Source organism: Oncorhynchus tshawytscha, linkage group LG07 (genome assembly GCF_018296145.1).
Source record: "Oncorhynchus tshawytscha isolate Ot180627B linkage group LG07, Otsh_v2.0, whole genome shotgun sequence".
NCBI lineage: Eukaryota > Metazoa > Chordata > Actinopteri > Salmoniformes > Salmonidae > Oncorhynchus > Oncorhynchus tshawytscha.
The window spans coordinates 27,558,645-27,586,210 of record NC_056435.1 but is presented as its reverse complement, the minus strand read 5'-3'; the positions used below and the strand labels follow the sequence as shown (position 1 = coordinate 27,586,210).

General features: G+C 40.9%; 1 protein-coding gene across 2 annotated transcripts; it reads left to right on the top strand.

Moving 5' to 3' along the window:
* The first annotated feature begins 907 nt into the window (after positions 1 to 907).
* Positions 908 to 27,066, top strand: LOC112254246 (guanine nucleotide-binding protein G(I)/G(S)/G(T) subunit beta-1-like). 2 transcript variants are annotated; one of them, XM_024426613.2, is made up of 11 exons: positions 908 to 1,287; positions 19,181 to 19,289; positions 21,961 to 21,999; positions 22,110 to 22,216; positions 22,609 to 22,672; positions 22,861 to 23,023; positions 23,172 to 23,238; positions 23,391 to 23,592; positions 24,175 to 24,391; positions 25,182 to 25,297; positions 25,409 to 27,066. In XM_024426613.2, exons 2-10 carry the CDS (start codon positions 19,233 to 19,235, stop codon positions 25,286 to 25,288), a joined length of 1,023 nt encoding a protein of 340 aa, XP_024282381.1. In that variant the 5' UTR covers positions 908 to 1,287; positions 19,181 to 19,232; the 3' UTR covers positions 25,289 to 25,297; positions 25,409 to 27,066. The 2 variants fall into 2 exon arrangements, with proteins under 2 accessions (XP_024282381.1, XP_024282383.1); XM_024426615.2 differs by lacking the exon at positions 908 to 1,287 and adding an exon at positions 2,487 to 2,509.
* Positions 27,067 to 27,566: the final 500 nt, after the last annotated feature.

Below are 27,566 nucleotides of genomic sequence, written 5' to 3'. Positions count from 1 at the left end.
TTTCAGCAGGTGCTTTGCAGTCCCGAGTGAATCTCTTTAGTACAACCTTAGAGCCAAAGGTTATTTCTAGTAGCGCAGAGGAGTTCAATTCAACAAAAGAAGCACCATAGGGAACATTTAGAAATTGCTACCAGTGCATGGGGATTCATTGTCATCACCAGTAAGAAAAAGTCTTAGGCTCATGGATCCTTTGGTCAGAACATGTTTCTGCCTTGGTTTTATTTTAGCAACAGATTTTAGATATGAAAAAGGGCTTAAGTTTTATTTACGGGTCTAGAACACTTTTAAAAATATATAAATACCCAGCAGATACACAAACACTGTCCAAAACTAATCCTGGGTAGGAGATCTGTTCATAACTAAGTAACCTTGCACAAGCCTGTCTCTGTAGTGTGAGGCAGCTTGATGTACAAGTACAGCCCCTGGACAGGATGCTAGTTTATTGCAGCGCCTTACACTCAATCTCTCTCCTGAATGCTGAGTGCCAAACAGAAACACATCAGGTCCCATTTTTAGTATGACTCAGCAAGGGATCGAGCTCCCAACCTTCCAATCTCAGGGAGGTCATTCTAACCACAAGGCCACATAGTAGTTAGGCAAACAGGCTGGCAGTCCCCTGCCCACCCACCCAAACTGGTGCAGCCAACTTGATCCTTATATTTGTTTGAGTCAATACATAATTTCCTGTAAAATACTTATATGTAGCTGTAGTATAGAATATCATTTTATGAACTACTGTAAACACATAATATACCAAGATGAATGATCAATTTATTGGACTTATAATTTGGTATTTTGCATTAATTACTAGGCCTACTGTATTTTTTTTCCAAACGAATTGCCAAATTCATTTTGTGCGTGTGCGAGCGCTGCTGCAGAGCGTGGGGTTTCCCATAGCTGAGTGCAGGGTTACCGCGCCCATCTTCGCTGTTCGGTGGCCGGGTGAAGAAGAGAGTGACTACTGAGAAAGGGCGGCTAAACAGGCTGGTGTCATAGACGAAGAGGAAGTGGCTTCTAAATGAAATATAAATCGGGCGAAGACATTAGTGGAAACCGATTGTTGAGATTACAGTTGCAAATACAGGCAATCTGCGTCCAGTCATCAGCAGGGAGTGGAGTGATTGTTTTCTCGGGTTGGTCCAGGTTGTTGGGAAAAAAACTCCGACTAGGATTTGCAAACTAGCGGTTCAGGGGCGTTAGTTGGTGCGTGGATTGGAGGTATACACCGTTAGCTACCTCTTCCAGTCAATGCCAAAAAAAAAAAAGCCAACGCCAACTGAGAAAAAGGTAAGGGATGGTTAAATGTTGCACATTTGCAATTCAAACATACAATAGTGGTATTATTGGTCGATGTGTTAGATTAGCCAACTGCCCGGTGGTAGGGTCGTTGGCTAACGCGCGTTCGTTTAGCCGAGAGTGCTCTGCTTGCTTTCCAGTTGACAGTGCTAACTATAGCTATACCGTTAGCAATGTAACGTTACCGTATGTGTTTAACTACACAGACTGTACAGTAGCCTACTTATTTTACAGCCTGGGTTCTTTGCAGGGACGGTTTTGGACCCTGTCAAATTCATGAGAAACGGACATGGTAGCTAACTAACGTTACGGACAGCGAACACTTTAACCAGTTAATTAACGTTAGTTTGCTAATTTAGCTAGCCTAGGTGTACAGTTAGTTACACCTGTATCTAGCTACAACAATGTTGCCCAGATAGCTTAATTTCCATTCAACATATTAGTCGTGCTTCGTTATCCCTAAAATGAACTTAAACGACATTTATTTAACGTAGTTACTTGTTAGCCGGTTAACATTTTTGAGATGGACGACCAATGGCCTAAATGCAAGCACTAGGTAGCTAACGTTCATTTGGAATTTGAGTGGTCAATTAGTCAGGCTAGTTTGGGCCCCGATAATATTTATGGTCTGTGCTCAAATAAATTGAGGCATTGTTAAATATGCCCTTTTGGTGAAGTATGACCACTTTTTCGACATGGCATTTGATTTGGCAACCCACACAGAACGTTAACTGTATAGCTAGCTGACGGTAACTAACGTTAGCAAGACTAACTAACGACGTTAGCTAACTATAGCTAGATGGCAGTTATAACACTAGCTGCAGGTTGACTAAATAAATTTGGGCAATTTATCCCCCACCTTAACGGTGGCACAATTGCTTTCGTTGGCTTTGGTGCTGTACATCTTAATCAAATTAAATGGCTACTGCTGGCTTTAACGACACGGCTATACTAGCTAACAAGATAATTGGATTTTATTGGCCAGCAACACTCGCTAACCCCTTTTAGGTGCTGGAATAACAAGTCCAACACGGGGGCGACAGGAATGCCGAAACATTATGTAATATTCTGTACTATATTTTGTTGGCTCTTTTCTGTTTGATTCTTGTCTGCCCCTCTTTCTGATCATCCACAGCGCACCCTGCTGAAAACGTCCCTTGTCTGATATACTGTAGCTAGCTAACGTTAGTTGGCTAGTGAAGTGTGTGCTAACGTGAGTAGTGTTGAGGTCACTGCTGTTGAGCAGGGTTGTTTGGTAAAACATCGTTAAACTGTACATTCAGGTAATATTGTACATCCAGATCTACACCTCGGGGCCTTTTCACATGTTGCATTAAATAGTGAGATTGCACATTTTCAAATGTCACATACAATGAAACTGAATCCATCTTCATTGGTAGTAGCTACAGTAGTTAGCTGGATTTGATTCGTCAACCCTAGTAGGCCTACAAGCGGCAGCGAACAAGATGGCGTTTGCTGCCTCACAGGTTTCCATTGATGCAAGACATTAGTATGCCATCGGTTGGGGTGGTCAGTGTAACGGTGTTGGTAGTGGTAGCTACCCAAACTTTTTTTTTTAACGTAAACTTCCAATCCAGCTAAAAATAATATTTCAATGTGAATTACATAAGAAATCTGGAAGTATACAGTGGAACCGAACCCATGTTTATTGAGAAGAGCAGTTCTTGCATTTGCAACATATCAACAAAGAGTAGTAGTTCAAACAAATATGGTAACCTCATCTGATTAACAGAGTACTTCATCAGTTTATTCTCAGGTGACATTCAAAATAGATGCAAATGGGGCTCTTGCAATGCAAGCAAATATTCCTACCACTACCACCTTGATTCAGTATTATGTAGCAACATTTTTTTTTAAATTTTTTTTTACATTGGATAAAAGCAGATACACAGAGCTACAAATTGGTACATCATACACTGCATTTGAGGAACAATGGGAAAGTAATTCTGCTATGAAAGTTGATAAACGTGTAGTCTCGCCTTTAAGAAAATGGCCTTTAAATGGTTTTGTACCTACACCACTTCAGCATTGTTCACACCCTCTTAAGCTTTAGCCCCACCCATCTCTTTAAGGGTTGAGCCAAGCATTCTGTCCTAACAACAACAACAGTCAAGCACCCAAGCTAACTGGTTAACCTTGGCTAGCTTGCTAACTACTTCCAGACACGCATGAGAGAACAGCTCACTGACCATTTTACTCGCACTAGTAGAGCTGGTTAGGCTGGTTTTATATTATCCAGAGTGTCGGTGACTGCAACAATTTACGCTTTTTTGCCCATGTTTACTGACACCGGCCATATTCAACAGGTGTTGAGCGTTGATAAGTTCGTCAATTATTCTACGCTCTGGTACGCTCAGACGAGAGTGCTCTGAAATCAGAGTAGATAGCCAGAGTGAATTTACTAGCTACGTCTATCAACAGTTGTCGCAGTGACATTCTATTGAAATGGATACTTGCTTCGTTTGAAGATGTAATCCAGAGACAGGTGTTTTCTATCTCCTTAGCTATCATACTCTAATTCCACTGATTTCAAAACTTGGTCCTACAGAAAGTGGAGCGCAACACTTATGCAGTTCTACTACATGATATATTTTTTAAGCAGTGTTAGAAAGGATTACCTACACATACTGACCAGCTCAAATAGACAGAAGTGTGCTACATGGCAGACTTATCTGAACTCGTGTCCAGCCCACTCATATCAGCCAATCATGGCTAGCTGGAAGGTTGCTGGATTTCTCTGTGGCTAAACCAACTAGGCTCGTAATTTAACAATTGTATTCATATTTACAGATGGCATACAAGTCTGTTTTTAAGGCACTTGGAAGTTCACATGTTCCAGAAGGCATTTCTGCCAAAAACACATTTAGATTTTTTTAGAAAGTTTACTTTCAAATGGTTCTCCTGTGAAGTAGTGACCCGTGACATACGCTTAGTTTCCTGAAACGAGTCACATTTGACCACAACAATGTGTCCCTGTGGAGTCAAATGACATCAGAACAGGAGTGTTCCATGATCAACATTTGCACTAAAAGCTAGCTGTTAGACAGGTTTTCAATTGCCACTGATGGTCTTGTGGATGTGCATGAATTGTCTGCAATGCCAGGGTAAACTTTACTGCAGGGTGGCTTTTTTTCTGTGATACACCCAATTATATGTATTTAATCCAGATCATAATTGTTGCATGACAGAATGTATGAATTAAAACCCCACCACCCTTATCCCAGATGTGTTTTAAGCATTAGTTCATTTTGATAAAAGGACAACCTCGATAACTATCCTGTAAGTATGTTGTGTGGAAGGGAGACTAATCATTACATGCTTCTTTTTTTTTTTTTTTTTTGAGTGGAAAACAGATTTCTGACCCAGGTGTTTTTTTTCCAGCTGTTTTGTTAGTGGGCATAGATGGGATTAAATATTTACTGTCTGTGGATTTGAGCTTTTAGGATTACAGGCTTGGTCAGTGATAGTGCTGTTTATGGTCTTTTCTATGATCCAGCTTTAGCCATATGAAATTTGTTGGACTGATATTATAGTATCAAGCTTTCTACAACACATAGGCCTACGTTTGTGCTCTTTTAGTGCTTTATTATGCAATTACTTGAACATTTGTACATGATAAAAGGCAGCTCAATCTTTAACTAGAGATATAAAATACTGTACAACTATTTGGTGGAATGTGCTTTGTGGCTGCCCGATCTGGCAAGCAAAATGTTGTTTTGATGACAACATTAATTTGCTTTGATTCTAGTGTTCCACTTGTACATGTGTTTGCAAGGCACAACAAAAAAGAAACCAAGCCAAACTCCTCACTGTTCTTCTACCTAAATTCCATTTCCCCTCTGTCTCATTCATTCAATTGCGTTCGGACCGCTCCCTCCACACACACGTGCAGAGTGCGCACACAAGCTCTGGTTAAGCCTACAGGTATAAATGCCTATAAAACCCTACAGTGCGTTTGGAAAGTATTCAGACCCCTTTTTCCACATTTTGTTTTGTTACAGCCTTGTTCTAAAATTGATCAAAGTGTTTTTCCTCTTCAATCTACACACTACACCACAATGACAAGGCAAAATGTTATTTTTTTAAATTGTGTTTGAGAATTTATAAATAAACAGAAACCTTATGTAAATAAGTATTCAGACCCTTTGCTATGAGACTCGAAATTGAGCTCAGGTGCATCCTGTTTCCATCGATCATCCTTGATGTTTCTACAACTTGATTGGAGTACACCTGTGGTAAATTCAATTGATTGGACATGATTTGGAAAAGCAGACATCTGTCTATATAACGTCCCACAGTTGACAGTACGTTTCAGAGCAAAAACCAATCCATGAGGTTGAAGGAATTGTCCGTAGAGCTCTGAGAGAGGATTGGGTCGAGGCACAGAAGAGTATTTAAAAAAAGGGTCTGCAGCATTTTAAGGTCCCCAAGAACCCGGTGGCCTCCTCCATTCTTAAATGGAAGAAGTTTGGAACCACCAAGGCTCTTCCTAGAGCTGCCACCCGTCCAAACTGAACAATTGGGGGAGAAAGGCCTTGGTCAGGGAGGTGACCAAGAACTTGACGGTCACAGAGTTCCTCTGTGGAGATGGGAGAACCTTCCAGAAGGACAATCATCTCTGCAGCACTCCCACCATTCAGGCCTTTATGGTAGAGTGGCCAGATGGAAGCCACTCTTCAGTAAAAGGCACATGACAGCCCGCTTGGAGATTGACAAAAGGCACCTAAAGGACTCTCAGACCATGAGAAACAAGATTCTCTGGTCTGATGACACCAAGATGGAACTCTATGGCTTGAATGCCAAGCGTCATGTCTGGAGGAAACCTGACACCATCCCTACGGCGAAGCATGGTGGTGGCAGCATCATGCTGTGGGGATGTTTTTCAGCAGCAGAGACTGGGAGACTAGTCGGGATCGGGGGAAAAATGAACAGAGCAAAGCACAGAGATCCTTGACGAACACCTGCTCCAGAGCGTTCAGGACCTTCGACTGGGGCAAAGGTTCACCTTCCAACAAGACAATGAACCTAAGCACACAGCCAAGACCATGAAGGAGTGGCTTCGGGACAAGTCTCTGAATGTCCTTGAGTGGCCTGGACTTGAACCCGATCAAACATCTTTGGAGAGACCTGAAAATTGCTGTGCACCAACGCTCCCCATCCAACCTGCCAAAGCTTGAGAGGATATGCAGAGAAGACTGAGAGAAACTCCACAAATACATGTGCCAAGCTTGTAGCGTCATAACCAAGAAGACTCGATGCTGTAAAGGGAGTTTATTTTCATTAGTTTGTTATTGAATTTCCATTGAGGCAGCTAGCTAAATATGCTATTACTTGTGCTAATTTTGTTAGCATTCTGGTAATGGATTATTTTTTGGCGCCCCCTTGTGTACTAAACCTGTAATACTGTACATCCTGGGATGAGAAGACGTTATGACAATATGTAAATCTGCCCAACCCCAGAATACGGTATGTATGTAAACTGACCAGAGTTCAATGACTATGTACATATGGCAGCAGGGTATAGTGCCAGGTAATGACAGTGAGATTCTGCTCTGAGAGGTGAATGTATTGTTTGCCTGCATGGAAACAAACACATGACAACATTTATGGTTGAAAGAAATGTGAATTCTAGAGAGCAGAAATGCTGTGTTAAAGATTCTGTTCTGGTTTTATTTTTAAAAATGTCTTATCACAACAGTTTGGTTGTTGTTATTATGCCCAAACCCCATTGGAACCAGCAGACTCAGGCTGCCCTCAAGAGACCTCAGATCAGTCAGTAAGCCACACCTCAAGGCTATTTGCCACAACTCCCTGCTTATCATGCAGTCAGCTGACCCTGATCAGGCGCTTGAAGAAATGATGGGGGGGCATAGAAACTCCTTACAGTGATGGCTTATGGACAGACTCCAAGAGCATCTGGTTCACCCACATTTCAGATTTTTTTTCATTGTTTTCTTACCCTGAGGAAGTGCAGGGATGAAGTGTGACTGTCCTACATTTAGTCTTCAGCAGCTTCTGAATTGTGTGCCCAAATTGACTCAAATGAACGTAAAAACCAGGCTTTAACATCAAACTCAATGAATGAGATCTTTGGACAAATGCCAGTGCAGAATTGGAAGACTTTAATTACATTTTATCCCTGCCATGATTAACGATGACATTCTATGTCCCACATTCTGATACAACAGTAATTAGTGCTTTACACTGCATTATAGGTCTAGGCCTAGTGTCTCCCTCCTGATTCATGTTAGTCACTCTTCTCATGTTAAGGTTCATTCAATGCACAAATTCTTCCTTGATGTGTCTAGGAAGGATGTAGTGGGAAGTATTCCTGGAATTAAAGGTAGACTTGGTGACATGGATGCAGAAAGTTAATAGCATAGTGGGACAATTTCTGCAACAACTAAGAGTGAAGCACGAGGCTCAACTTTTCCACTTTTTGGTGCCCTGGCTACGATGCTTTAGCAGCGTGACGCGAACCCACGCACATACTGTGTGAGTGACGTCTTGCATCTCGCTCATCTTTATCTGCGGTGGTCCTCGTGGTAATGTCATATCGCTGAGTCTGCCTTTAACATAGGGCCGTGACGATACCAGTATTGCAATTTCTTTTCTCCCCATGTTCAAAATGAAAATCCAAAGAAGATCAATCTGGTCATTTAAAAAAAACTGCTGTATGTAAAATATTGTGTGCTATAAGCTTAGAAAATAAATACATGTGACTCTGACATGTTTGTTTCTGACATTTGTGCTGTTTTCCTTAAGTTAAATCCTCTTCGTGTTTTGTTTCCTTGCCACTATTAACGAGTATTGCGATACTGGTATTGTCCTGGCCTTTAACAGTGATACTTTTTATCAGCAAGACTAGAAGATTAATGTGCAACGACTAGCTAGATATGAGGGCTAGCCAATCGGAGAGGACCTTCCAGGATGAGGTGGTAAGTTTTTAGAGAACGTCCTCAGTCTAGCACTCAAATTCTTGGGAACCGTACTGAGTAAAATCCTGTATGTGATGTAAGGTGATTGGGTTAGCTAAGGGGAAAAACTCGAGCTAAAATGAAAGGTTTATATTATTTGGTTTTCTGTTAAAATAATACAACAAAATTATAGAATAATAGTCCTATTGCGTATGTATGACCGCTAGGGCTGGGCAATTTTAAGTTGGATCTACTGCAGTCATATAGCCTTGAAAGTGCCTCAGTTACGGCATGTTTGTTTGTCTAAGGGTACACAACTGCGTTTTTAAATGCCGAAACTAATTCCAGAGGTGGTTTCGTTTCAAAGTTTTTGCAGCCACTGAACAGGCATTTTACTTGTCTGTAAAGGAAAAGTGCTTCTGAAGCGGGACTAACATCATCACTAGGTGACCAGAACTGTGAATCAAATGGCCTCCCGGGTGGCACAGTGGTTAAGGGCGCTGTACTGCAGCGCCAGCTGTGCCATCAGAGTCCCTGGGTTCGCGCCCAGGCTCTGTCGCGACCGGGAGGTCCGTGGGGCGACGCACAATTGGCCTAGCGTCGCCCGGGTTAGGGAGGGCTTGGTCGGTATGGGTGTCCTTGTCTCATCGCGCACCAGCGACTCCTGTGGCGGGCTGGGCGCAGTGTGCGCTAACCAAGGTGGCCAGGTCCACGGTGTTTCCTCCGGCGCATTGGTGCGGCTGGCTTCCGGGTTGGATGCACGCTGTGTTAAGAAGCAGTGCGGCTTGGTTGGGTTGTGTATCGGAGGACGCGTGACTTTTAACCTTCGTCTCTCCCGAGCCCGGGAGTTGTAGCGATGAGACAAGATAGTAGCTACTACAACAATTGGATACCATGAAATTGGGGAGAAAAAGGGGTAAAATTCACACTTTTTTTTAAAGAACTATGAATCAAATAATCTTGAGCTGCCTGTGCACAGACCATGCTCTCCTAAAAAAGTAGTTTAAAGTTTGTTAAATAACGTGACTTACCAAGACATTTGGTGGAAAGAACACATCTTCCACTAGGAATCGATTCCTAAGATTCAGTACTTTTGGGACAGCGTAGACTAATTTCGTTTTTGTACTGCCAAGAACATGAACACTCGGGACTGCGAGGGTAGGTGCAGGTTGGCCACCAGGCAGACAGGCAAAGTGCACGGTTCTGACTATCTGTTGGAATGCTGTGTTTTTGCAGTTTCTTGGCTTGCAATGTCTCGCAACTTCAGTAAAGCCTGGCCAAACATCAATGACTAGGCTAGGATAATTTACTCTTGAACAAACTGAAGACTGAACACACACTCGGATCATTTGCGAAGTGCAAGAGCTGGCGAGCTAGCAGCATTTTGATTTCGTGAATATAAATAAATGTTAAGGGTCCCAATTTAGTTAACTTCTTATGGGCAGGTGGAACGGTAGCGTCCCACCTGGCCAACATCCGGAGAAATTGCAGTGCGCGAAATTCAAAAATACTATATTTAACATTCTTGAAAATATATAGGTTACACATCAAAATGAAGCTTAACTTCTTGTTAATCCAGCCGTTGTGTCAGATTTCAAAAAGGCTTTATGGCAAAAGCACACCATGCGATTATCTGAGGACAGCGCCCCGCATACAAACACACAAATCATTTTTCAACCAGGCAGGTGCGACACAAAAGTCAGAAATGGCGATATAATTAATGCCTTTTGATCTTCTGTTGGCACTCCAAAATGTCCCAGAAACAACACAAATGGTCCTTTTTTGTTCGATAATGTCCTTATTTATATCCCAAAAATGTAAATTTATTTGGCGCGCTTGATTCAGAAATACAACGGTTTCAACTCGCCCAACATGCCTACAATGTATCTAAGTTACCTCAACTTGGTCCAAACATTTCAAACAACGTTCCTAATCCAACATCAGGTACCCTAAAACGTAAATAATCAATCAAATTTAAGACGGAATAAACTGTTTCTAATACCGGATAAAAACAACGTGGAGCGCGCACCAAAACAGTGGAGTCCACCTGGAGTGACACAAACAATTTCTAAAGACTGTTGACATCTAGTGAAAGCCATAGGAACTGCAACCAGGTTCCTAATAAGGGTATCCCATAGAAAACGATTGGAAAATCCTGTAACCTCAATTCCCCCCCGGATGGTTTGTCCTCAGGGTTTCGCCTGCCAAATCGGTTCTGTTATACTCAGACATTATTTTAAGAGTTTTAAACTTTTTAGTTTTCTATCCAAATCTACCAATTATATGCATATCCTAGCTTCTGGGCCTGAGTAACAGGCAGTTTACTTTGGGCACACCCCTAGTTCTTATCTTTTATTTTTTCATTTATTTCCAAATGGGCTAATCCAATTTGATGGTAATGTGAGGTCTAGACTGTGTCCTGCATTACTGTTACCTTTCACAATGCATGTGTGTGGATCATCTCTCCATTCACAATTCACAGCTTGCTTTTTTTTCTCTCATGTTATCCGAAGTAGGGGGAAAATGTACTTATGTAATCTGATAGTCATGTTGGTGTACTAATAGTTATTTGGGAGGCTTTATCTTGGTGCAGTATTTCCCCTATGATGAATCGGTTAGATGGTAGGCATCGGTGGCATATATATTTTATTTTATGTGTAATGCTATTATTCCGCAAAGGCTTTAGCAGTTCTTGAAAATGACCAAGGCGGCCTATGGCCATGTTTGGAATTACTTGACTAATGGGAAGATCCGACGCTTTTGGCTACTATTTTGGGTAAATTGTGTGTACGGTTGCCCTGAAGAGTGTGATCAGATCAGCCTGTATCCATATAGATGGTTTATTGATCAGTTGGCACCATTGGCTAAACCAGTGAGCATCCAGATCATCGGCCAGTCATGTCTTAACAGGACTTGGCTAAAGTGTCTCTGGATTATTTATTTATTTATTTATCCGTTATTTTACCAGGTAAGTTGACTGAGAACACATTCTCATTTGCAGCAACGACCTGGGGAATAGTTACAGGGGAGAGGAGGGGGATGAATGAGCCAATTGTAAACTGGGGATTATTAGGTGACCGTGATGGTTTGAGGGCCAGATTGGGAATTTAGCCAGGACACCGGGGTTAACACCCCTACTCTTATGACAAGTGCCATGGTATCTTTAACCTCTCTGGGATAGGGGGGGACGCTTTTCGGCAAAAGCATAAGATGCTATTATCTGATGATAACACAACAGTAAACAAAGAGAAAGCATATTTCAACCCTGCAGGCGCTTCACAAAACGCAGAAATAAAATATAAATCATGCCTTTGACGAGCTTCTTTTGTTGGCACTCCAATATGTCCCATAAACATCACAAATGGTCCTTTTGTTCGATTTAATTCCGTTGATGTATATCCAAAATGTCAATTTTTTTGCGCGTTTGATCCAGAAAAACACAGCTTCCAACTTGTGCAACGTCACTACAAAATATCTCAAAAGTTACCTGTGAACTTTGCCAAAACATTTCAAACTACTTTTGTAATACAACTTTAGGTATTTTTGAACGTTTTTAATCGATCAAATTGCATACGGGACTATCTGTGTTCAATACAGGAAGACCACAAACTAACGCTACCTTTCTGGTCTTGCGCAACTCTCAAACAGTACACATAACGTGACAGACATTCAAGATGGCCGTACTTCTTCATTACACAAAGGAATAACCTCAACCAATTTCTAAAGACTGGTGACATCCAGTGGAAGCGGTAGGAACTGCAAACAAGTCCCTTAGATCTAGTTTCCCAATGGAAAAACTCATTGAATAGACAGAAGAAGAAAAAATCGGAATGATTTTTTGGGGGGGTTTTGCCTGCTACATAAGTTCTGTTATACTCAGACATGATTCAAACTGTTTTAGAGACTTCAGTGCTTTCTATCCAAATCTACTAATAATATGCATATCTTATATTCCGGGGATGAGTAGCAAGAAGTTGAAATTGGGCACGCTATTTATCCAAAAGTGAAAATGCTGCCCCCTATGACCTCAGATTCAGGACACCCTTTTAACATCCCATCCGAAAGACGGCACCCTACACAGGGCAGTGTCATTGGGATATTTTTTTAGACCAGAGGAAAGAGTACCTCCTACTGGCCCTCCAACACCACTTCCAGCAGCATCTGGTCTTCCATCCAGGAACTGACTAGGACCAACCCTGCATAGCTTCAGAAGCAAGCCAGCAGTGGTATGCAGGGTGGTATGCTGCTAACATTGAGATGAGAAGATTGGACTGAGTCAGAAGCATGGTTGTGTGAGGGCAGGGGGCGGGAGAGGCGCTCTGAGTGTATGGGCCTGCTGCACTGGCCAAGCCAACAGAAGAACTGTAATGTAGGCTATGGGAGTGTGGGCCTGGACTAGCCAAAGAAACAGTGTCAGCACGGATGCACTTCTTCCTGACAACACAATATCTGTCATGTAGCCTAATGACTACACAATATGTTTCTCTGTGGAGGGAAAGTTGCTGCTACTTTTCTGGCTGCGAGTTCTTTGAAGAGGACAATAAAGTCCATCTGCACATCTATTATGCAAATATGCGTCATTAGCCTGTTCATTGAAGAGCGACACTGCTTTATGAAAGAATTTGCCCTATCCTTGGACGGGTGATTCCATATCACCTTTTCTGGAAAAACTTATTTTGTTATATATATGAGACATCTAGCCTTGTTTGTTTGAATTGGGCCATTTCAAATGTGCTTTTACAGCACAATGAAGGGATGAGATGAATATGGTCAAAATGGTATTGACAGTTGATTTATACATTTTCCAAGCCAGGCTATTTTTATTCATGATTTATCATATACTTATTGTTCATTGTTTAGTACTAGTTAGTGATGCACCGATATGACATTTTTGGCTGATATCCAATATTTCCCTTGCCCAAAAAAAACAATATCAATATTTAGTATTTTGGCTTCCTTTTTTAAGCATTCTAGTACAGTTAACTATTTTAACACTCAAATCAAATGTATTTATATAGCCCTTCGTACATCAGCTGATATCTCAAAGTGCTGTACAGAAACCCAGCCTAAAACCCCAAACGGCAAGCAATGCAGGTGTAGAAGCACAGTGGCTAGGAAAAACTCCCCAGAAAGGCCAAAACCTAGGAAGAAACCTAGAGGAACCAGGTTATGAGGGGTGGCCAGTCCACTTCTGGCTGTGCCGGGTGGAGATTATAACAGAACATGGCCAAGATGTTCAAATGTTCACACACCGATGGATGAAGCGGTCTAAGGCACTGCATCTCAGTGCAAGAGGCGTCACTACAGTTCATCCGGTTTTGATTGGTAGTCCCATAATTGGCCCAGCGTCGTCCGGGTTTGGCCAGGGTAAGTTGTCATTGTAAAAAATAATTTGTTCTTAACTTCTTGAGTGTAGGGGGCAGTATTTTCGTTTTTGGCAACAACAACAAAAACGTACTAATTTGAAACTGCCTATTTCTCAGGCCCAGAAACTAGAATATGCATATAATTGTCAGATTGGGATAGAAAACACTAAAGTTTCCAAAACTGGCAAAATATTGTCTGAGCATAACATAACTGATATTGCAGGTGAAAACCTGAGGAAAATCCAACAAGGAAGTGCTCTTTTTCCTGAAAGCGCTCTGTTCCATTGGATGCCTTGCCTCCATTTAAAGGGATATCAACCAGATTCCTTTTCTGACATGCCAGGTGGATTAACAACAAGCTAAGCTGTGTTTTGCTATATTGCACTTGGGATTTCAAGAAAATTAAATATTTTTAGTAATTTAGTTTGAATTTGGCTCTGCAATTCAGTGGATGTTGATGAAAATGATCCCGCTAACGGGATGGGTGCGTCAAGGAGTTGTAACTGACTTGCCTAGTTGAAGGTTACACACACCACACTGACCAAAAAGTTATTTTGTTTGCATTTACATATGTCCCCATTACCAGTAAAATGTAATCAAATCCGATTTATTTTACTTAGTTGGTGTGCTGTTTTGTCATTTTCATTCTAACCCAGGTTTTCTCATACTATGGAACGCTGTTTGGGTCTTTGTGTTAAATAACACTATTTAACGTGTCAAATAAGCTTGTTGACCAATCAGGACCTGACTATGACTGCACGTCACATAATAATTTAACGCGTTCATATGTTTTTTTGTAGTAATGTAGTTATTATACAATCGCTCGTATTTATGTCTCGATACCAATACTATGATGCTGGTAACGTTGTCTCGTGCACCTACAGTACTGGTCATAAAAAAAGCTAGCTAGCTCATGGATGCAAACAATGTTCTTCCCCAAAAACCTATAGCAAAATGACAATCTGTTTCAGTAGCTATAGTTAGCTAAGTGTCATCTAAAATAACCTTAATTTATGAGTTCTTATTTGGTTAATGGTGGTCGGACCCATCTATGTGAAGCTAGCCACATTAGTGGGTTTTGCGGTTAGCCTTCAAAATAAGTGTCATTGACCGTGTTGCAAATGAATACAAATAGTAGAATTATGCCATAATTGAATAGATCATGCTAAACTAGGTTGGAATGTTATAAAATCAAGACAATTTGTTAATTTGACAAATCTTTTGAAATCACACTGGATGTATTATACTTTAGAATTACATTGGGAGCATACTTATTTCAATGTACAGCCTTAACTATGGCAATGACATGGGGTATCAGTCTACTCCGTGACACCCAGAGAACATTAGCGTCGTAGCTCTTATTGCAGGACTCTTTGAATTGAGCCACATTTATTGTCAACCTACCATGTGTTTTGAACACTATTCCAGAGGAAAAACAATTCAACGTGGATGTTTTGGACTCTAAGTCTGAGGAGGATGTTGTTGGGGGGGGGGAGATATATCTTGGGTGTTGAGTAGGCTGATACCGCATTTAATTGATCCCCAATCCTTAGGTAAATATGTACAGTGCAATATGAATGTCAATACACACAATGGGCTGACCGGGGAGGTGATTTTTACAGTCCCGCGGTAAGAGCTACAATGCTACTATTGCTACGACAAATTCCACTATTGTGCCTAATCCTTATTGTGGCTAGCTTCACAACACAACCCAGTCTGGTGAAGTCTCACTAGCCAGATGAAGCTAGCTGGTTGCGTATAACGTTAGCTTTGGGCGACAGGTAGCTGGCGAGCTATTTATTTTCATGAACTGATTTTCAATAGGCGAACAACAAGTGGCTACCTAGCTAATACTTACTCACAAGGATTCCAAAATCATTGCTAAGAATAATGAAAATGACTGCACTTTCTACTGGTCATTGTTTTCAGGCTGGTTGTATTGGTGCTAACCAGGTACCAAGCTAAAGCTAGCTACCCCAGAAGCTGCAGTCGAACAAATAATGCTTTATCACCAACGCGGTATTGTAAACACATCGTTCGTGGCCTGTGTTTGCTTTTTTTTGTACAGCTTTCAAACCCGGTATTAAACGAGCCCCAGGGCTAAATTATGAAAGACCGTAGTGTTGATAAGCTCTGACGTTGTCAGTTCTGCTTTCGGTACTGGAGAAAGGAAGTGTATTTTTTACCCTATTTGTTATTGCTACATAACTTTTATCTTGGACATTTTTATCTCACCAACCGTTTCTGATTTGCAATAAGATTGAAACATTTGTCTATTTTTGCTATTCCCAATCCAGAAGAGAGCTCTCTCGCGCTGAGCCTGTCTCTCACGCTACAGCACACACGGCACCCTGCTTTTAATTAGTGACGATGGCGGAGAGAGCTAAACGTTCAGAAGTGTGGGTACACTTCACCAGAGTCGTTACAAGACTTGCTTGTAAGGGCGGAAACACATAGTCTATCCAAACATCTATCAAAGGTGCGTCATGTACAGGCAGAGAAATGCACAGTTTGACTGCCTAGCTCGTAGTTCATCTATCGTTGCCTTATCTATGTTATGTATGCATGCTAGCAGTCTGGAGCCCACACACAGTTAACTAGATTATGCGAACATGGGTTCATGATCAAAAGGAACCATTAGCCAGCTGATTGTTTCGCTATGGGTGCGTTCATAAATTTAATGACCCATTTAAAGATTTTGCAGCTTTTTTGTTCAAGTTGCAGCTACAATGAACCAACCCACTCCCCCCTCTAATACCGCTGGTCCAAGCCAAAGACAAGCCCAAAGCCCCTTCACACTGGCAGCCAGTGGGAGGATGACTGAGGAGAGGGCGAATGAGTGCCACCTAGCTGTGACGAAGTTCATAGTGAAAGGCCTACACCCCTTTGCAACAGTGGAGTCCAAGGGCTTTAGGTAACAGGCAGTGTATATATTGAGTTGTATTAATTTTTAGGATCTAGTAGTATATAAGGGTATGTTTATGTTAGTCCCATCACTCCACAATACACAACACGGTAATTCAATAATGATAATTCAACACATGAAAACAATCCTTTTTTTTTTACTGTAGGGGGATGAGCAAGGCACTCACCCCCAAATATACCCCTCCCTCCAGGAGTTACCTCGGTGACACATTCATTCCTACCTGGTATGGTGTAGAAAAGGCCAATGTGATCACTGAGCTGAAGGACGTACAAAGCTGGCCATCACATCAGACGGGTGGACCAGCCTCTGTCAGGACCACTATCTCAATGTTACAGTGCACTATACAAGCCAGGGCAGTGTAAAATAGAAGGTCCTCCACACCAGGGCAGTGTACAAATCGCAAAGTAGTGGCAGAGGAGATCTCAGACATTCTGGAAGAGTATGAGATAGAGCTGAGCAGATTGTAGCTGTGACTGTTGATAATGCTGGCAATATGGATGTTGCCATCAAGAGGCCTAAAAATAGGATGCTTTGCACACACATTGAATCTGGCAGCGCAGAAAATCTACAAAATGACTTCCATTGTGTGGTTCAAGAGATCCTCGATGTCCAAAACAGTCTTGAAGGAAAAGCAGCAGTTCCTTGGTAAGAAACCTGTTCAATCTATTAAAGTATTATTTTGAAATTCCCACATTTTAACAATCTAATTCAATATTCAAGTGTGCGGTAATGTAGTTTTTGTTTCAGGCCTTCCGCATCACTCACTCATCCTTGATGTGAAGAACAGATGGAACTCTTATCTAATGAAGGATTCACGGAGCAGTATCCAGCGATCCAAGCAGCAGCCTTGGACCCACAACTGAGAAAAGCAATGACCGAGGACAACCTGGGCCGTCTGAAGGACGAGGACTTCCATACGGCTGAGGAGTTTGTCCAGCTCATGAGAATCCTCAATAGATCCACACTGTGTGTGTCATGTGGAAATAATGGCACCTGCGGACAGATCATACCCATTTTCCAAAAACTGGAAAAGCACTTCACTGTGAAGCATGAAGATATGTTTGTGGCAACCATCAGAGAAGGTATTAGAGAACCTCTCCGATTGCCATCAGGATGAGGACATTCAAGCCTTCCTGCATGAGGCCACAGCAATGGACCCCAGATTTAAAGGGAGGCCGGTGAGTGACACCTCCTGGGACAGGCTGAGGAAGGCAACTGTTGAGGCCAATGTGACAGGAGCAACATCAGGGCTGTCAGAGGAGCCGGAGCAGACACACAGAGCACCAGCAGCAGGAGAAGAAGAGGAAATGGAGGAGACGGTACCTCCATTGCACAAAACAAGGAGTGCCTTGGAGGAGCTGTTCTCAGAGGAGGACATGGAGTTTAGGTTGACGATCCAACAGGACACCTCATCCCTCACCCTCAGCGAGCGTGTTGACCTAGAGGCCGAGCTCTACAAAGGCCTAGCTCTCATCCCCATGGCTGGAGATCCAATGATGTGGTGGTGGGTGAAGAGAGCTACTCTGCCCCTCACAAACATTGCAACAAGTTCCCTCTGTGCTCAAGCCTCCTCCACCCCTAGCGAGAGGGTATTTTCTTCTGCAGGGAACACAATAGTCTAGGAGAGGTCCTGACTTCTGCCAGAGAAGGCAAATATGTTTATCTTTCTCCAGAAGAACTGCTGAGAACTGTTAGTTATTTTGCAGCCCACCTGCATGCCCCACCCGTGTTGTTCTATACCACTTTTCTTTTGCAGGAAAATGTTTTTCATTTGTTTTACATTTCCATCACAACATAAATCTGATAGTGATTTGTTCAAAACATTGCTGTTTCTTCTGCTGTAAATATTTGTTTTTTAATTGATTTTACATTTCTGAAAATAAAGCAATGTTAATTCTGTTCTTAATTTGTTTAGAGTTTTTGTATACTTTTTTTTTTTTTAACCATTAAGAATACCGTTAAAGTATCGGATCAATAAGCCGTATCGGTAAGAGTAGTAGTACCGCGATTCCCATCCCTAGCTTTGACAGTGCTACTGATAGTAGTGGGGGAGCTTGGCTTGCACATGCAAATTCATAACACACAACCGTCTGTAATAGAACTGTGTTATTTGACGTGTCAAATTAAAAGCTTATTTAACGCATCAAATAGTGTTACTTGACTCTGCAGTGACGCTATTACTGTGTAACTCCGGTAGGGCAACATACGTAACAGTGCTCGACCAGTCGATGAAAGCAAACATCACCCACGACTGATGAACGGTTGATTGTCAAGGGCAATGAATTCCATTATCTTGCTGTTAATGGATTTGAGTTGTCTCACGGAAATTTTCTTACTCTTTCAAATGACTGCTTGACTTGTTGGCTGCTCGATCCACACAGCAGACATTGTGGGCGAGGTTAGGAATGCTGTGTTGCATGTGTGACACAAAATATTGTGTTATATAGGTATGCGGGTCTGCTTTGACATCAGTTTTGCACATCGGCGTTAAACTAGACCTTGGGCCGATACTGATGTTGGCATTTTTAGCTAATATCGGCCGATTTCCGATATGTTCACCGACATATCGTGTATCCCTATTTAGTACATAAATAATGTCTGAGGGGTGTCAGTAGTTTTCTGAGACAGACTTTTTTCCCCCCTTCCTCTTTCAGATCAGCAAGTGTCCCGGCAGCTGGAGCGAGGCAGACATACTAGCAGGGGAAAATGAGTGAACTGGACCAGTTACGCCAGGAGGCTGAGCAGCTCAAAAGCCAGATCAGAGTGAGTGTTAATCTCTCCATCTACCATCAATGGGGCAGGAGCAATTGTTCAAAACGTACAGAAATTGTGTATTTCAGCACTATTGACTCGATTGCAACGAACACACAGAACTTAACCTGCTCCTGCAGGTTACTGCTGGCTTTCTTAACTCTACTAACGTGAGATTACATGCAGCTGCGGCCTAAACTAACCTTGATTACAACGAAAAAAACATTGGAATAAAACTGGTAGGCCAGGTGTTCTGACGCGTTACGGTGTCAAGCCTGCTTGATACTAGACAGTGGATATGGCATGGGAAATAGTCATTATCTGTGTTCACTACTCCCGCCCCAATTAAATAACGTCTTATCGGTGACGACAAAATTGAAATTTGAAAGATAAATGGAAGACTATGACATACCGGTTGGTGAACTTCAATTAATAGCCCAGGCGTTTATTTGCATCAATCCCTGAACACAACCAGCGCTTAGTAGAGAAAATCGACTCTTGACGTCAACATTCTAATGACAATCTAATAAATACATTTCATATAGGCCTACGCTATTGCAAAAATGTGGTTGTGGGACTAACACTTCACACTTTGCGTTTATATTTCTGTTCAGTATAGTTTGTTAGCTAGGAAATGATGATCCTGACAGTCTGAGGCAGGGTGCTCTGCAATCATCCTACTCCAACTATTGGCAGGGATAATGTGGCATTTCTTATTTGTCAGCATGAATGAAATTAGTGGTTCCTGCCTTGATGACTATTATATTTACACTACTTGTCCTATAGATTTTTGTAGTAAATTATTACTTGAAATAAACTGATAGCTAAAACGCTCCTTTTCCAGGAATTACATGCTAGTTACTGGTAACTAGCAAGCTAGCTACATTACTAAGGTTCCTGTGTAAGTTGGGAGTCATTTTACAGCTTGCATTAATGGTATGATGTTTATACAGTGGGGCAAAAAAGTATTTAGTCAGCCACCAATTGTGCAAGTTCTCCCACTTAAAAAGATGAGAGGCCTGTAATTTTCATCATAGGTACACTTCAACTATGACAGACAAAATGAAGGGAAAAAAATCCAGAAAATCACATTGTAGGATTTTTAATGTATTTATTTGCGAATTATGGTGAGAATTTAATGGTTCACTATTGAGCGTTCATGTTCTACAAATAAATCTCTGCTGTGCACACGACAGGGAATATTACTCTTAACTACCAGCCTAACCACATGTTTTCTTAATTATATAATTTGTGCAAGAAAGAGTGGGAGGCCCCGGTGCACAACTGAGCAAAAGGACAAGTACATGTTTAGTGTCTAGTTTGAGAAAGACGCCTCAACTGGCAGCTTCATTAAATAGTACCCACAAAACAGAAGACTCTGGGATGCTGGCATTCTAGGCAGAGTTCCTCTGTCCACTGGCTGTGTTTTCCCATTCTTAATCTTTTTTCTTTTTATTGGCTAGTCTGAGAGATGGCTTTTTCTTTGCAACTCTGCCTAGAAGGCCAGCATCCCAGACACCCCAGTAGAATTGGAGAAACTCTCCAAATACAGGTGTGCCAAGCTTGTAGCGTCATACCCAAGAAGACTCGAGGCTGTAATCTCTGCCAAAGGTGCTTCAACAAAGTACTGAGTCCAGGGTCTGAATACTTATGTAAATGTGATATTTCTGTTTTGTAAAGATTTATACAAACCCGTTTTTGCTTTGTCATTATGTGGTTCTGTGTGTAGTTTGAGTGGGGGGGAGACTATTTAATCCAGTTTAGAATAAGGCTGTAACATAACAAAATGGGGAAAGTCAAGGAGTCTGAATACTTTCCAAATGCACTGTAAACATTGGGTTGTTATTTGACCTGAAATGCACAAGGTCCTTTTTTTCTGGACCTTTGTAGAATTTTGAGCCACACAATTGTGTGTTTTTGTACTCCGATAATTAATCCACAGATAAAAGGGGAAACCTAGTTAGTTTCTAGTAATCTCTCCTCCTTCAGTCTTGTTCTTCTTTGGACTTTATATGGCGGTTGGCAATCAACTTTAAGGTGCATTACCACCACCAACTGGACTGAAGTGTGGACCTCAGTTTGTCTTTCAATCACCCACATGGGTATATGCTCCTAAAAACCAATGAGATGGCAGAGGTGGGACTTGCAGCACGTCAAATAGAACCAAGTTCAATTTTAGTGCCTGGCTATGCAGACATGCGCGAGCAGTTTGGATGAAATGATTGAATAACGTGCATGTGTAAAAGTATTTTGCAACGCTCGCACACGCAATGCTGGCAGTGTGGTCAGCATGTTAGTCTGCTCAAGAGGTGAGATTTAAAATGTTCCGATAATACCCACCAGAGGGTGAAGTCATCTTGCAAAATTTTAGCTACAATCAGGACTTAAAGATACTGCTGTTGCCGGGGTTACGGAGCGGTAAAATCAGTGCCGGATTAAAGTTGCAATTGAGATTGGGTGATTTATTTAATTTTTTACATTTTAGCACGTATTGATGGTTTAACGAGACCTCAGCAAGCGATAATCTAGTGGAAAAAGCGGTGGTTGCAATTGGCCCATTGAATTGACATTTTGCTCTCATAATCAAGTCTCAACATTGTCATAACAAAGCTACACTGTCTTCAACAACTTTATTTTATTTCTTACATTTGTGTGATGGTTAATTATCGTCCTACTTTTTCAGGATGCCAGGAAAGCATGTGCAGATGCCACACTATCACAGGTATAAAAATATTATTATTTATATTGGGCTCTTTTACCTGGGGATATCCAAAACATTCAACCCGATCTGCTATTGATGACATTATGTAACAGTCTTTTTGTGTTTTGCAGATCACTGCCAACATTGATCCTGTTGGCCGTATTCAGATGCGCACAAGACGGACACTGAGGGGACATTTGGCTAAGATCTATGCCATGCATTGGGGCACTGATTCCAGGTAAACCCAAGTATAATTTTATAGTGTCTTTCGCAAACTAGGGATTTTTTTTTACAGTGACAAATAGTTGAATGACTCCCGTTGTCAAGTGTAGAAGTTGGTACGGTATACATTTGTATGACCTTTGGCATGAATTGATGATTCTATGCTTCCACATGATATACAGTAGGCATAGTGGGTGAGCTTTAAATGTACGTAGGTGTTATGACTAAGCATGTGTTGCTATTATTGTCAAGTTACAAGGCAACGCAGTCTTGATAAATTGCTTTTAGTTTGCTATTCTATTTCATGCAGAATGTAGTTATTGTTGGACAAAAAAAGAAGTGTGCTTACTATTTCTCATAGGGAAACTGTTATTCCATGACCTTACATGTTTCCACTCTTTCTTACAGGCTCTTGGTCAGTGCTTCCCAAGATGGTAAACTCATCATTTGGGACAGCTATACCACTAACAAGGTCATATACTTCAGTGGCTTACCTTTCAAAGCTCTGTACTATACGTTTCCATTGCAATTCTAGGCGTTGCATTCAGTCCCTTCAACCATTCTACTTCAGTTTTTTTTATTCACCTATGCACCTGTTATAAGAGATTATTACTTCAGGTGTGGAAAGGTTTCATGTTTTTTTATTTTATCACCTTGCAGGTCCATGCCATTCCTCTACGCTCTTCCTGGGTCATGACCTGCTCATATGCACCTTCAGGAAACTACGTGGCCTGTGGAGGTCTGGACAACATCTGCTCTATTTACAACCTGAAGACACGCGAGGGGAATGTGCGTGTGAGCCGGGAGCTCGCTGGACACACAGGTAGGCTACATTTTCTGTTTGGTGGCTTGGTTTTTCTTCTGTTTTGTTTTTCTATGAAATCCTTATCTTTTGTTTTCTTCTACTTAAACTACTGTGGGAACATTTCTGAAGATTTTTTGTTGTATTGTACAAATGATATCAATTCCAGGTTATCTGTCCTGCTGTCGCTTTGTTGATGACAACCAGATTATTACAAGCTCTGGAGATACCACTTGGTAAGTAAAGGAATTACTTCCCCTCCTGTAGGGATGCTGCGCTCTGTCTATTTTCAATACTACAACACTGTTCATTTTCCTGAAGTGGATTAGATGTGCATTTGGATCGAAACTCATGCTTGTTTGACTAGATGTTAATTATTTTTTTACAGTGCCCTATGGGATATCGAGACTGGCCAGCAGACGACCACGTTTGCTGGGCACAGCGGTGATGTCATGAGCCTCTCCTTGGCCCCTGACACAAGGCTATTTGTCTCAGGTGCTTGTGATGCCTCCGCCAAGCTCTGGGATGTCAGAGAGGGCATGTGCAGACAGACCTTCACTGGGCATGAGTCTGACATCAACGCCATATGTGTAAGGGCAGCATCCGTTATCAATATATACGTCTTTGCACATATATTGGCAATTAGTGTATTTTACATAATGTCATTCGATCAAAATGTATACATTTCACTTTGATTCAAAAAATGTATTTGATACAAATTATTAAGTAATATAGTCAGCATATTATACCCTTTACTGTTGTCTCTAGTGATGGTGGAAAAAATAGATAGTTATCGCAATATTATTTTGGATGATATGTCCATACTTTGACTCCAAAAAATCTAGCTAGAACTAGACTGCTGTGCCTGTACCAAGACTTATTTTTCATCCTATAGCTTGTTCCCATCTTCTTTTTAAATAGTGAGCCAGCATGTTTTCAGCACTTTTTATTTCCATCACTGATCAAAACTCCTTTTCTCATGCTCTTGTCTCTCTGCAGAAGGCATATAGTGAGCATTATGTTTTGAATCTCAATACGTATAGAGTCATGACAAATGCAGTACATATCGTATCAGCACCTAAGTTTCGTGATAATATCGTATCGTGAGGTCCCTGGGAATTCCCAGGTCTAATTGTCTGTCATAATTCTGTGATCTGATCTGTGCTTTACAGTTCTTCCCCAATGGCAATGCCTTTTGTACGGGCTCTGATGATGCCACCTGCAGACTCTTCGACCTTCGTGCCGACCAGGAGCTGATGTGCTACTCCCATGACAACATCATCTGTGGCATCACCTCTGTTGCTTTCTCCAAAAGTGGCCGTCTCCTCCTAGCTGGATATGATGACTTCAACTGCAACGTGTGGGACACACTGAAGGCTGACCGTGCCGGTGAGTCACTGATAACCCCCCTGAGCAGAGGTTGCAATAACACAGGATATTTTCCCGCATAAAAAAGCGGGACACATATTTTGCTGCGTTTTTGTAAACTGCGATCTAAAATGCTTCTTATTGTCATTTCTGCTCGCCTTCAGTCACAGTTCGCTCCAAATCGTGAATATAAAAGAACACATTTTGTGATTCAGTTGCACTTCTCCAATCAGATGAGAGATCTTTGCTCTCGTCTTGACCAATCAGACAGTGCTCAGACTGATATGTACAGTACTTTTCTCCGGTAGCAAGTTAAATTAGATTAACTTCAAGCAACTTTCATTGCAAGCTAATTTAGTTATGTGGCTGCTAGCCAAATAGTGTTGCACTTTTGTTGTCAACTAATGAAAACGTGAAGCAAATTTTTGGGGGGTGTGAAGAAAAAGTACAGTTGCAGGCCCCTGATTGCTCTAATGAAGCAACAACAAAAAAAAACGACTTTGAATAGAAAATGCAGGTGAAATGGTTGAAAACACATTCTTTGGATGGTCTGCGTTTTGAAAATGCCATTTTCTGAAAGCTAATGCGACCCCTGCAGAGACACCTCATTGCATACCAAGCAACGTTTATCTTGTACACATATTAGTCAAACACAACATGTCCTGGAAATGTTTTCTTCAAAAAAAACTACCACAAACTGGTGTTTATTTTAACTTTATCATGTCAGTATAATGAAACTGCATCATTCCCAGCATCCTAGTAGATCCCCACCACAAAACGTTATTTGACTAATGCTATGGTGCCGTTTTAGGTGTGTTGGCTGGACATGACAATCGTGTTAGCTGCCTGGGAGTCACTGATGATGGCATGGCAGTTGCAACAGGATCCTGGGACAGTTTTCTGAAGATCTGGAATTGAAACCTGAAGGTGCTTTCCCTTTTTTGTATTGCTCAGCCTTAGCTACTTGTATACAGTGTATTGTTCACTATAGTTCAACCCTGACTCACTCTTTGACCTTTTCCACTTTTTCTTTTTCAGATGTAATTTTGAATTCAAGTTCACTGGAAGACCATTTACAACAACTTAAGAATGTAAAATTTCACAGCATCTTCTTCAACCCCGTTTTAAACGGACTTGGAAACCACAAAAACGAAGGGAAACCAATGCCTTTCCTACACAAAGAAGAGCACAATTGTTTATCACCTAGTTTAAAAGATTTCCTGTGGTATCAAATCAAACTTGTGCATTCCTTCTTGGACCATTTTATGTTACCTTGAATGAAAAAACACTATCATCCCATGCAAATGTATGCGTCTCAAAAGCAAATGTTGGAGCGTAATTGTACAAATATTTAACTTTTTTTTTTTTTTTGAATTCTATTCTCTGAAGGTTATAGTTTTATTCAATGACTTTCGTTTGTCATGTTTCCTCAGTGGTTTTAGATATGTTTTTAAAATTAAAGCTTTTCATTTTAATCTAATCATGTAAGAAAGATGGGACAAAATAACATGAAGAGAGCTTGAAAGCAAAAGCTTGACCAGATTACATGAGCAACTTTCGGAACGTTTCTATGATGTATTTATATAATAGCGGTTTGTTTAATCACAGCTTTTTTTGCACAGAAAATCAAATTTGCTTCAACTAATATTGTTAACTAACCAAGCACATGCTATAAATTGTGATGAACGCTCATTCCAAAGCAAAAGGGTATGAGTAACTTATTTTCAGTTAACTGAAGGGGTTAACTGTCTCTTGTTATTTGGGTGGGGTTTAGAATGGGGTTCTGTTATTTTTGTGGCAAGGCTGGATTTGGTAAATGGGTGGGGGGTTATTGTTTTTTTGTCCACTTCTCAGTGATGGACCTCACCTGACTAAATAGACAGACCCTTCCTGTGCTTGGAACTGCATTTGCTATTCTGTGAATGAAATGTACAAATCAATGTCTGAAAATAATGATCTGAAATGTCATATTTCTTTTGGTCTGCCATGGGTTAATTTAGACGTGCATGCTGTAGAATTGCTTTCCAAGGTGCAAAGGCCCAAGTTGTCTGTCTTTTTCGTAAGGATAGTAACCTGTTAACTATAATTTGAACTTTATTCAAGGTATTTTTGGCTAGACTCTGCATACATTTATGTACTTACACTGGCAAGGCTATGCACCAGAGAATTAAAAGTGAAGAATGATTTCCTATTGACTGCAGACTCTGAAATATGCTTACCAGTTCTAATGATGCCACTTTTTATAATTCATAAAGGAAGGATTGGGAGCTCTGTTGGGTGGTTCACACACTCTCACCTTTACATTTTCACAACCAATGGAACAAAACACATTTTCAGATTTCTTATTGTAATATTTTTTTTATTTTGTCTTTTAAATATGTCAAAGCATCTGAATGACAATTTTTTTTTCTTCACTGTATACAGAAGCACTTTCTTTAATAGTTGTGACATTTCTTATTTTCCCTGCGATGTACAATAAATGTGATGTATTTGTGTGTGGCCACAAGTAAAATGACTTGCAATTCAATTGAGATTTCCTTTTTCTCCTTCCATTGATAAGATCGAGCTCTGCATCCTTGTACTCTTCACCTTTTTTTTTTGTATTTTATTTCAGTATGTTGGTGTACCACAGCGAGCTGGATGCAAGATAGATAATGTACTGTTATTGAAAAATGTAATAAAAGCTGTTTGAGGTCTCTTTCTTGTTGACTTTATTCTCAGATTACTTGTAATGTTCTCTCCCATATGTACATTTTACTATATTGCTTGAGTGCAGAAATGATCCATGCAAATAAGGAGAAAAGAACCATACACTAAACATTCACATTCCAACAAAACAAATTCGTAGCACAATAGGCAACTTAACTAGCATGTTTCAAGTTTTGATGTCTCATGCATAAGAACCATGAAATTACTTTCTTGTTAAATTACTAAATCAAAACCCAACAGTTAAATAATCAGTAACAATGTATTACTAGAAAGAAACACAAGGAATATGAAATACACTAAGCAAGCATTCTACACTGCTCAAAATAAAGGGAACACTAAAATAACACATCCTCGATCTGAATGAAATATTCTTATTAAATACTTTTTTCTTTACATAGTTGAATGTACTGACAAAGTCACACAAATTATCAATGGAAATCAAATGTATCAACCCATGGAGGTCTGGATTTGGAGTCACACTCAAAAT